At 41.8% G+C, this 12,305-nt stretch overlaps 1 protein-coding gene across 2 annotated transcripts in view; it reads right to left on the reverse strand.

The window, feature by feature from the left end:
• Nucleotides 1-802: 802 nt before the first annotated feature.
• The window catches only part of moxd1 (monooxygenase, DBH-like 1), a 69,343-nt gene continuing 57,840 nt past the window's right edge, over nt 803-12,305 (reverse strand). For both annotated transcript variants that reach the window (XM_055635603.1, XM_055635604.1), the window contains exons 7-12: nt 11,662-11,828; nt 8,412-8,603; nt 7,569-7,628; nt 5,329-5,471; nt 3,722-3,890; nt 803-999 (exon numbers count right to left, since the gene is read on the reverse strand). In XM_055635603.1, coding sequence (XP_055491578.1) covers nt 844-999; nt 3,722-3,890; nt 5,329-5,471; nt 7,569-7,628; nt 8,412-8,603; nt 11,662-11,828 — 887 coding nt within the window. In that variant the 3' untranslated portion in view covers nt 803-843. The remainder of the gene's footprint in view (nt 1,000-3,721; nt 3,891-5,328; nt 5,472-7,568; nt 7,629-8,411; nt 8,604-11,661; nt 11,829-12,305) is intronic.

The raw sequence follows: 12,305 nt of genomic DNA on the forward strand, positions 1-12,305 counted from the left end.
TGCTAATGATTGCATAATTTTCAATTCAAATTGCAGTAGCCCATATGCAGCATAACATAAACAAGATTCACTTGAGATAGATAGTTCAACTCATTTGAGATAGTTTCATTTATTGTCACGTGTACGGTGAAATGCTTTTGTTGCATGCTATCCAGCCAGCAGAAATTAGATTTGTGTCTCAAAAGTGAAAAGAGCCAATTGAATCCTTCAACATGCATTCCCCCCATCAATAGTGTAGTGCCTGTCATTATTTCCCCCTGGTTACTCTCACAGCAGCAACCCTCTACCCCTAAATCTTTACTGGAAAAGGGACAGGAAACACGTGTATGGAACATCACCACCAGTACTTTGCCCTCCAAGTAACATGCCATCCTCACTTGGAAATATGGTCAGGTCCTCCATATTGGAATTCTTTAGTCAGCATCTTCAGTGTAACCAGAACAGCAGTTGAAAGCTGGATCTTACCGCCATCTTCTTGGTGTCAATAACTGTTGGTCTTGAGTAGAGTCAAAATCTCAGAATTAATAAACAAATAACATATATAAATGTTTGATGTCTCTCAATAATGTTATGGTTTTGTCAAGCAACATTTAAAATACTGCTGTGGAACACATTGTAATGGTGACTTCCAAGTTAACTGAGAGGATCATGACAGGCAGGATTTGTATCTTGAGAGCAGGTACTGCTGAAATCTTTTGCAGATCATATTAAAATTAATGACCAAAGTTTTCATAATGTATAAATGTTTTTATTGAAAAGAATGGTCTTGCATGGTGATAGTGCAAATTCATTCTCAGGTTTAAATATGAAAATATCCAATACATTTAAGTTTACATAAATTAATTACATTCCTGTAGTAAATACAGCGCATAAAGTCAGTGAAAGAGGTATAGAGAGTGGATCAAGAAACTGACAAGTTGTCCCACAGGTGACCGACTGTGATTCCAATTTTGGTTCCCAAGGCGTTAACGCTGGTGGTAATACTGGTATGCCATTTACCTGTTAATGGAAAGTATTCTTTTCAGATTTTTGATCATGGAAAAGTATCTTATGCTCAATTTAACAGCAATATTTTGGCCACAAAGAAGATGCAATTATTTATGTAAGGTCCACTAAGAAGGTAGAACAATACCAAGGCCAAGGATATTAATTAAACCGATTCCATGAATCATCTTCCACGTCTGCCTGCTCCAATGGCAGAAAGTGTTTATGATAATCAAACATTTGTATGATAATTCCTGGATGCTATTGCATCTGGTTGGTGGTAGTAATGTTCACTCATACTCATATTTTATCACTGAGCGTTTAAGGAGGAACTGCAGATGCTGGAAAATCGAAGGGACACAAAAAAGCTGGAGAAACTCAGCGGGTGCAACAGCATTGATGGAGCGAAGCAAATAGGCAACGTTTCGGGCCGAAACCCTTCTTCAGACTGATGGTGTGGGGGGTGGGGGGGGGACAAGAAAGGAAAAAGGAGGAGGAGCCCGAAGGCTGGGGGATGGGAGGAGACAGCAGGGGGACTGAGGAAGGGGAGGAGACAGCAGGGACTAACAAAATTGGGAGAATTCGATGTTCATGCCCCCAGGATGCAGACTCCCCAAGCGGAATATGAGGTGCTGTTCCTCCAATTTCCGGTGTTGCTCGCTGTGGCCATGGAGGAGACCCAGGACAGAGAGGTCTGAGACGGAGTGGGAAGGGGAGTTGAAGTGCTGAGCCACCGGGAGGTCAGCTTGGTTATTGCGGATCGAGCGGAGGTGTTCGGTGAAACGATCGCCCAACCTCCGCTTGGTCTCACCGATATAGATCTGCTGACATCTAGAGCAGCGGACGCAATAGATGAGGTTGGAGGAGATGCAGGTAAACCTCCAAGCAGTCCTTCCAGGTGCGACAGATTTTGTTAGTCCTTGCTGTCTCCTCCCCTTCCTCAGTCCCCCTGCTGTCTCCTCTCATCCCCCAGCTTTCGGGCTCCTCCTCCTTTTTGCTTTCTTATCCCCACCACCCCCTCACCCACGATCAGTCTGAAGAAGGGTTTTGGCCCGAAACGTTGCCTATTTCCTTCGCTCCATAGATGCTGCTGCACCAGCTGAGTTTCTCCAGTTTTTTTGTGTCCCTTTTATCACTGAGCTATTGCTTTGATGTTAGAATACTCAAGCCATGGCAATCAATTCATTTTCATTAATTTAGGTTTACTGAATGATACAAAACTGGAATAACCAAAGCATTATTAATACAAGAATCTACTGTTGGTTTCAAATATTTGAATTTGAACAGGCAGTGTAAAACTGAATTAATTTTACATTATTTGCTCCAAATGAACAAGGAACCAAACAATACAGATAATGCCAAAATTCAACATTCTGACTAAACTGCAAACTACAATTCATGTACAGAAACTTATGTTTTCCTCTTGCTCACATTGCTTAACGTGTTTTCAATACAAACGAATAGCTAAGGCTACTTTGAGGATCAGCCATGTTTTAATGAGAGTATGGTCCTGGGAGTAGGTGCTGGTTTATGTTTCAACTGTTACATTCTCAATGCCGCAGTAATAGGGATGATGGCATTCCTATTGTGGCTTTGAAATTGGATTTCAGAATTCTGTATCACTGTCATGCTAATACTGGAATATCAGTAACAGCTGTCATCAAAGCAGATCCACAGATAAACAAATGGATCATTTCATGCTATCCTGCCGAATCTCCCTTTCTATATACATGTTTGCATTATCTCTCTATGACCAAGTGGATTTCTGCCATTTGATGCAGTTTCCTTCCATATCTCAAAGATGGGCTGGGAGGTTAAGCAGCTACAATAAATTAGTTTTGTCGATGCAATTGGCAAAATAATCAAAATGTATGTGAGAGAGAATACATTGCAGGGAAAATATAGAAATGGTGGAATGGGCCTGATAGGATTGCTTTGCTGGAAAGCTGTCAAAGAGCTGTTGGGCTGATTGGCTATCACTTGAATTGTATTATGTGTTCTCACTGAAATATATAACATTCTTATGGAACAATTGAGAGTTGATTTGTTTCCATGGCTGCAGTGCAAGATCAGAAGTTCGAAACAGCGATAAGCCTATCGGAACAGATGAGCAGTAATGTCTCCATCCAAAATGTCTGGGTGAATCAGATGCTCCTGAATCAAATATATCCTTCCCAAACTCTTGCTGAAAAGTAAGAACGACCCAATGCTAAAGTGGATCTTCCATTTCCATAAAGATGGGTAAAGTCTCTGAACTTGATACTCCACAACCAAATCGTCATTTGTGTCAAATAGTTCCCATTCTTTCCTTTCCATCCTTTGCCTTTGCACACACACACACACACACCCCCACACACACGCACACACACACACACACACACACACACCCACACACACACACACACACACACGCACACCACTTGTAGAACATATTCAGGTTTTCTTCTGTTTTGTCTGTCAATATTTATTCATATACATTGTTTGCTAATGTACATTTTAAATTTATTTTAAATATATTTTAAACCTTCTGCTGTGTTGAACTCTTCATAATTATAGGCTTCTATATTTGACTTTATCCTGCCACACCTATTCCTTGTGTACATGGAGATCCAGAGATGGGAGGTTCCGCTGGAAAGATTGGACATTGATTGGACTTCAAATAGCTGCTTTCAGTCCACATTTACTAAATTCTAAATTCAATTAAAGTGATAATTAACATTTAATGATGCGTACTAACCTGCCATTCTTGTTGATCATGTTTTGCACATCGAATGTTCATCTCAATTCCATGTACTAGGTTGTTGAATTCCCTTCCTTTCTTCCTCGACCATCTAAATTTATTCATGGCTTCAGTGAAGGAAAGATGCTTGTACTTCTTTGGACTTTTTATGATAAATGGCCAAGTCCTTAATGTAAGAAAAAACTGAACATGACCACAGCACAAAGGCAATGTTTCTTTTAATTCTCTATCTAGTTACACCATAATTCATATGATGCATAACTTATTTATACCGAACATGTTGATGTTAATTATCTATTTTATTAATTTGATAGGTAAAATTAACTTAGTTTAGTGATACAGCATGGGAACGGGCCATTTGAGTCCTCATGAACCAACAATCACCTGCATACTACTTCTATGTTATCTCCCTTTAGCATCCTACACACTAAGGAACATTATAGAGGCCTATTAACTTATAAACCTGCATGTCTTTGGAATGTGGGAGAAAACCAGAGCACCTGGAGAAAGCCCACTTGGCCACAAGGAGAATGCAATCTCTGTACAGACAGCACCCATAGTTAGGATCGGACTCAGGTTTCTCGCACTGTGAGGCAGCAACTCTTCTGCACCAATCATCAGGCACCCATTTACATTAATCCCATTTTGTTGTATTCTCCCAAATTCCCATTAATTTATACAAAGTTCTTCCACGCACTGGGGGTACAATTACCCTACCAACCTGCATGTCTTTGAGGTGGGGAAGGAAACTCCCAAACTCCACATAAGCAGTGCTTGAGTTACAAGATCAAACCCATGTTCTATCTGAATTCCAATATGTTTCTATTCAAAGAGGAATCTTCTACGTTCAAAGTCAAATGTTTTCCAATGTTCCAAATGAACTTGTTCATGAATAGTGAAAATTTTTTGTCAGGCAACATCTTTCTAACTGCATCTTCTTTGTTTAGTTTTTGTTAAGTCATCTTCTTTGTTAAGTTACTCCTCAACTTACACAATAGGTGACTTACGTAAACTCGCACTTAGATAAACAATTCTGGCAGTTTATAATTTCAACAACACTGTACAAGCACTTAAGTTAGATCAGAGCAAACTGGCAATTACTCAGAAGGCCACGCACTGCAGTAAGTGCCATAACAGCAAGATGGAACTCAAGCTGGCAATGCTTACCCAGAAGGCCTCGGGTGTAAGGCCGCAAAAGTGCCCAACTGGACGCAACTGAGACAGTAAATATTCTCAATGGCTCACACGGAGTAGCTCAGTGGGCCAGGCAGCATATCTGGAGAACATGGAGAGGTGATGGTTTGGGTCGAGAACCTTTGTCAACTTTGAGTTATTGTGGGCAAGGATGGTGATCGTTATTCCGACTTGCAAAAATCTGACGCGCTAGGATTAACAGAACGTAACCCTCACCTACTGTAAGTCAGGGAATGCTGGTACACACATTATTTTAGTTTATTCCTCAAAACATTGTTTTCTACTCAAAATTAGTAATATCATTTCAATGCTGTTCTTTACAAAAGATTTAATGGGCAGAAAAAGTTTGTTACAATTAGCAATTAATAATGACATATTTATGCACTGTAAAATGATGGAAATACATTTACATGACTGGATGATAAATTTCTTTCACTCCAATAAATTTCAACTGTGGAGCTATTTCAGGAAGACTTTCACATCGGGAAAGATCTATTTTTGGGTAGTATAGTAAGTAAGACAAGCACATTTCATCTCTTGTACTTAGGCCACCCTGTAAAAGAACAAGAACATGTTTATTTACTCCTTTGCCTCTTTTGAAAGGTACCCATGATAAACATTCTTATTAGAATTACTGCACTATTTAACAAACACAGCACAACAGACAAGATTTAACTTGCACCACTCTATATTTTCACAATAGCAATGTGCAACATATGATTTTAACTCTCCATAATTAAAAACTTGCTCTTCTAGTAATTTAAGTTATTGAACAATAGAGGATAAAATTAAAATGAAGTGGGCGTTGAATTCAGTGACATTAATCTCCCTAAAATATGCCACAGGTGATCTAAAAAAAGTTGGACAAGTTAAGAAAATTCTGGCTGTGTTCCTCCTACAAAGAAAGCCCTGCAAAAATTGCAAATGTATGGGTATCAGATGTAATTGAAGTAACTTGCAATTTTCTATGGATGTTTTAAAGTCCAGTGTTGGCAGCAACTTCAGTATTGGCAGCTTTTGGCCCTGCAATGCTTCTTCCCACAGAATCTACTGGGACAGCATAGACTTCCAATTTAAACTCTAAAGATCAATTAAATATGAAGTCAATATTTTTCAAATGATTTCAATGTTAGTTTAACCTGGGTTCTGCAGGTGATTCTGCCACTCGCCTACATATGAAGGGCAACAGACCTCTCAGCACTCAGGCTTCTGGTTAAACCTGGCCCAAGAACAGCAGTCCCATCCAAATGAGAGGAAGAAATTCCAGGTCTGATAAACAGTTGAACTGATCTCAGATATAAATTTCCATCTCTCATGCACTGCTGGAAGGAATGTAAATGGCAGAAAATGGTAAGAAACAAGGCTCTTGCGTGAACAAATGTTTGCTAAATTTCACATTTAAACTGTGATCTGGAAGTTCTTATCAGTCTACTATTCAAATAGAGCAAAGCATTGGAGAAATTGCAAGAGATTACATGGAATCCAAAAAATAAATAAAATGTTGGAAAAACTGCGCAGGCAGCGTTCTTGGATAGAGAAACAGAGTGAACATTTCAATCCTGAAAAGTCATTCATCCAGAGCTCCTTGCAGATGTGATGTTATGTGAAGTTACCAGTGTAATTATGTCAACAGATCATCTTTATAGAATGGTCTACTTGACCATCACTGGCACTGATAACAGCTGTTGGTTTGTCACCAAACAGACACCACTATCACCAGGTACACAAAAATGCTGGAGAAACTCAGCGGGTGCAGCAGCATCTATGGAGCGAAGGAAATAGGTGACGTTTCGGGCCAAAACCCTTCTTCAGACTGATGGGGGGTAGACTAAGACTAAGCGGAGGTTGGGCGATCGTTTCGCCGAACACCTCCGCTCGGTCCGCAATAACCTACCTGAACTCCCGGTGGCTCAGCACTTCAACTCCCCCTCCCATTCACAACCCGACCTCTCTGTCCTGGGCCTCCTCCATTGCCAGAGTGAGCAACACCGGAAATTGGAGGAACAGCACCTCATATTCCGCCTGGGTTGCTTGCGTCCGTGACATGAACATTGAATTCTCCCAATTTTGCTAGCCCTTGCTGTTTCCTCGCCTCCCTTAACCCTCGAGCTGTCTCCTCCCATCCCCCCGCCCTCGGGCTCCTCCTCCTCCCTTTTTCCTTCCTTCTCCCCCCTACCCCCCATCAGTCTGAAGAAGGGTTCCGGCCCGAAACGTCACCTATTTCCTTCGCTCCATAGATGCTGCTGCATCCGCTGAGTTTCTCCAGCATTTTTGTGTACCTTCGATCTTCCAGCATCTGCATTTCCTTCTTGAACACCACTATCACAAGCCTGGCAATTACACCAGTTAGACAAAGGTGACAATGAAATTTGAGTGAGAGTTTTCCGACAATAAAAGCCATTAATAAAATGTGGCATTGTTTGGTTACCAGTCTAATTCACACACATTCACACTCTCTCACAATATGGAATGACTCCAACAGTATACAACATTGGTTGGACAATTTTCAAACAGAAAACTAACATTATCTTCTTGTAAAACATTCATAACCAATCATCAATTTCAAAATGAATTGGTACACTAAAAGACAAAACTCTTTCCCATGGAAACCGAAGCTTGCATGGTTTTAAAATATTATCTATTTTCCTACCCATGTCATATTCCTGCGTGATCTGGTGTTATATTCGCATTCAGTTACCAAACTATCACCCTGCAAGACATTTTAAGCACACTCAAGGTTAAGAGTTATAACAGATTAAAACACGCATGAAAAATGTACAGTTGATGCAAATCCATAATTTCCAAGTAAGATAGCTACATATTTTAAACTTTAAAGTATCCTTAGGCAAAAATAAAATCAAAGGTAGAGCTTATATTCCTTTTATACATGTTGCACTATATTTTGGGCAATATGTAATAGAGATACTCTATATGGCATTATCATCAGTTGATCTGAAGAGAAACCACAAAGGGAAAGGCTGAATAGGGAAATTATAAAGATGATGTTTGGAATGTGGCTGATTTGTTTTGGTCTGCTTGCTAATCAGTGATAAATCTTTGAAAAAAATCTCATTCTTCATTGATACATTTTGGATATTCAGATTTATTCAATTAGATATATCATTGGCAGTGTACCTGTAAATTTCGATTAATTTTAGTTTTTCCATCAATCACTCATCTTTTTGTTCAACAGATACAGTATGTGACATTAAAGTGTTAGTTACATAAGACCGCAGTCTCTGATGTAATGCCATGGTGACATGTGCATTGGACCCAAAACATTTCATTTTAATCACAAAAACACATTTTGTATCTCCTTCCTGAACAATAATAATACCAACCACTCAGGCAAGATCTTCAGACAAGAGGTTCTTTGTTCACATTAATTACTTCTCTGTGTGGTTATAAATATTTGGAGAATAATTCCATCAGCTCATTGCAATATGAAACAATGCCTGTACAGTGAAATATCTTTTTGAAAGTGCAAATGTACCGGCAGAAGAACTCTTTCCTCTTTCATGTAGCGGAATTCTTGAAAATTGAAGTCAAATTCATCATCGTATGCAAGGAGAGGTTGCTCTACACTTTGTCTGAAATGCCGTACTCTCAGGGCTCGTCCTGCAAGATGCGAATGGAGAAGAACAGCAAACACATGGATCCCAGATGGCTTTTCCTCAGACAATGCCTGTGATTAAAAATATTTTTCCTTCAACAGGGAAAGTACCAACATTGAAAAATAAATGTTATTATTTGTATAAACCATGTCAATTTGTGCATTTTAATGCCCTGAATTTGCTACTATGACATTAACGAAACTCAAAGTATTCATAACAAGTATCTTTGTGGAGGCAGCAATTATTGTCTCCAAATGCTAACAGTGTTTAATTGTTGATGAGCAAGTCTGCACTTGCAGAATAAAATATTGAGCTTTCAGTAAGTCAGAGCGATGCAAGTTCACAGAATCACAAACCAAACACTAATTATCTGGCTTTTGTTATTTTTCCTTCCCTTGCATATAGCAAAAATGCCAGAAGCTGAAATTGCAAGCAAGAAGTACTACTCTTCTAAAGCTATTGATAGATCGCACCAGAAAATATATTGCAGTATAACAAAAATAATCAAATGACATTACAAAAAAAAACTTAATTCCAATTTAGACAGCCAAATGAAAATACAGGTGCACAACCTTTTATCCGAAAGCCTTGGGACCAGACACTTTCCAAATTCGGAATTTTTCGGCTTTCGGAATGGAAGATTTTTAGCGTGGATTTTAACGGCTGGCTCAGTGGTAGAGTGCTCGGCTCATATCCACAAGGTCGCGAGTTTGCGCCTCGATCCCGGCAGTTACTCGATCGCGAGTTTGAGCCTTCAATGTAGTTTTTTCTTGCAGAATAGGAGAGAATAGGGAGGGTTAGGCTGGGATCATTCTCTGCGAGATGATCTTAGTGCGGGAGACAAGTGTAGGAGAGGTGTACTGACTGTGTGGGCAGAACTTTGGAAGTGATTGCCCACCATTCTCAAATGCCGCTGTGTCTCCCTGTCCCTGGGATAGCAGGGGGCCATCAAACAGCACAATATCCCCCTCCCCCTCCAACTCCAGAAGAATCCGCTCCCCGATGGGCCGCAACGGCGACAAGTGGCAGTTCGCCCACAGCCCAAGCTGCGCCACCCCAAGAACAAGACGTACCTTGCACACCATCAGATTCTGCCCCTATGGGGAGCGTGTTCCTCTGGAGTTGGAGCGGGGCTGGGCTGGAGTTGCTGATCTGGGATCTCCGTGCTTGCAGTGGGCCTGGGGGTCGGTGTCCCAGATGAGGGGGCGCAGCTCGGGTTGTGGGCGAACTGCCACTTGTCGCCGTAGCGGCCCATCGGGGAGCGGCTTCTGGTGGTCCTGAAGTATCCGGCCTGTACAGGAGCTGAGACTGGGAACTGTACCGCCTTGCAGGTGAGCAGGAGAGTGGGGATGTTTGCAGTTGCAGAGGGAGGGGGCAAGGGCGGTACAGTTCCCAGTCTCAGCTCCTGTCCAGGGGGGTGGCCGGAGACGTCAGGACCAACAGGAACCCACTCCCCGATGGGCCGCTACAGGGACAAGTGGCAGTTCGCCCACAGCCAGGGCTGCGCCCCCTCATCCGTAACCTGGGTTCCTCTGGAGTTGGAACAGGGCTGGGCTAGAGTTGCTGCTGGCTGTGAGTCTCTGGGATCTCCGTGCTTGCAGTCGGTGTCCCGTTGGTCCTGGGCGCAAGGGCGGTACAGTTCCCAGTCTCAGCTCCTGTACAGGGGGGTGGCCGGAGACATCACAGCCAGAGCTGTGCCCCCTCATCCGCAACCCCAAGAACAAGACGTACCTTGCACACCATCAGCTTCTGTCCCTATGGGGAGCGTGTTCCTCTGGAGTTAGAACGGGGCTGGGCTGCTGCTGGCTGTGGGTCTCTGGGAAATCCGTGCTTGCAGTGGGCCTGGGGGTCGGTGTCCCGTTTGTCCTGACGTCTCCGGTGACTGGCACTGACCTGCTGGCATCGCCGGCGTGAAGACAGTGCAAAGCCCCCGCGCCGGTGCAATGGGCGGGGAGCTGGATAGGGGAGGGAAGGGGTCACACACATGGCCGGGAAGCAGAGGGGTGTAGGTGGGGTGAAACTGAAGGGAGCGACAATCTGCTGCTGCCTGCCCGCTGAGTTAAAAAGTTCCCACGCAAGACTCACGATACACTGTGTATCATGAGTCTACCGTGGGAACTTTTTAACTCGGAGGGCAGACAGCAGCAGATTGTCAATTATTAACCCTCCCACGCAATATACCCTCACCTTCTCTTTTATGAATGGGGATTTAGTTCCCCTTTCTTCGAGGACCGACTGGAGGTTCCGCTGTCACCTCTGCGGGCCGCCCTCGGTGAACTTCTTCAAGGACCTTTCTTCAAGGACCTTCTTCAAGGACCGAAAAAATGTCGCTATTTGGAGCTTTTCGTTATTTGGAATTTCGAATTAAAGGTTGTGCACCTGTAATGTAATTATTTCTCATTTTTGTGTATTTTTTGGGAATTAATTCTATTATTTGGTAACAGTTACAATTTTGAACAAAAAATTGGTATAAAATGCTGGGGCAAACAATAAGCCAATAAGTGAAATGGTGCTAAGCTCTGAGGTAATGTTGTCTTCGCCTTCAAAGAAGTTATAATCATGAACAAATATCTTTCTCAAGGAATTTTATTTTGAGTACACATGGTTTTGTGGCAATTTCAGTTTAAGGTTTGATTTATGAACAATTTTCCACCAAACAAAATTATTTTACTCAGGCTCATTAACAAATCCTGAGAGAGAGATATATTTTGTACTAACCTAAATGTAATGTAAAAATATCAAAATATATTTTGTACTAATTCAATATTACAAACATCACATCGCACCATCACGTTGATACAACAAAAAATTATTTCACTCCAATTATATTATTAGGACAGAAACTCTGCAACTAAAGACACAGCTACATATCTCTTTAATGTCAGTTGCTACAAAAAGAAAAATTGCATCATACAAATATAACATTTTTTTTGAAGAAGGATCCCAACCTAAAACATCACCTATCCATGACTCTACAAATGGTACCTGTCATGCTGAGTTACTCCAGTTCTGTGTGTTCTCTGCAAGATTCCAGCCTCTGCAGTTCCTTGTCTCTAACAAGGGGCAATTTTGATTCGGGAACAGTTTGGAAATAAAGGAGAGAATTTATAAAACAATATAACAACTTACTTCTTGTAGGCATTCCATGCTGCAATGACCTTGTGAAATATAGTTTGGCATGTCAGGTGGTATCATGTGGTAAAGGCTAACCCAGACACCAGTTTCAATAATTCCAGCATCATACTTCCTCAGCGTTGGTGTGTAGATCAGCTTTAAACCAGAGCTGTCTACGTATCCTGCAGAGGTACATACACAATCTCATGGACATAGACACATGAACCAACCCACCCCATGTCCTCAAGTGCCACAACCCAATCTGATCCTCCCCTTCTTTCAGACGCTTACCTCCCTCTGTCTCACATCTATCTCCCTTCACTCTCCACTCACCTTGCAGGTTCCCACACTCACCAGCTGCTCACTGTCTCCAACAGTGAGGTCATCCACAGATTGCCATCACTTTCTCTCTAAAAACTGCCACCCATCAGTTCAATTTAGTTTATTGTCATGTGCACCGAGGTACAATGAAAAGCTTTTTGTTAACCAGTCAGGGGAAAGACAATACACGATTACAATCGATCCATTTACAGTGTAAACATACATGATATGGGAATAGCGTTAGTGCAAGGTAAAGCCTGCAAAGTCTGATCAAAGATAGTCCGAGAGTCACCAATGAGGTAGATAGTAGTTCCGGGCTGCTCTCTGGTTGTGGTTGG

This window comes from Leucoraja erinacea, chromosome 5 (genome assembly GCF_028641065.1).
Source record: "Leucoraja erinacea ecotype New England chromosome 5, Leri_hhj_1, whole genome shotgun sequence".
In the NCBI taxonomy this organism is placed as follows: domain Eukaryota; kingdom Metazoa; phylum Chordata; class Chondrichthyes; order Rajiformes; family Rajidae; genus Leucoraja; species Leucoraja erinaceus.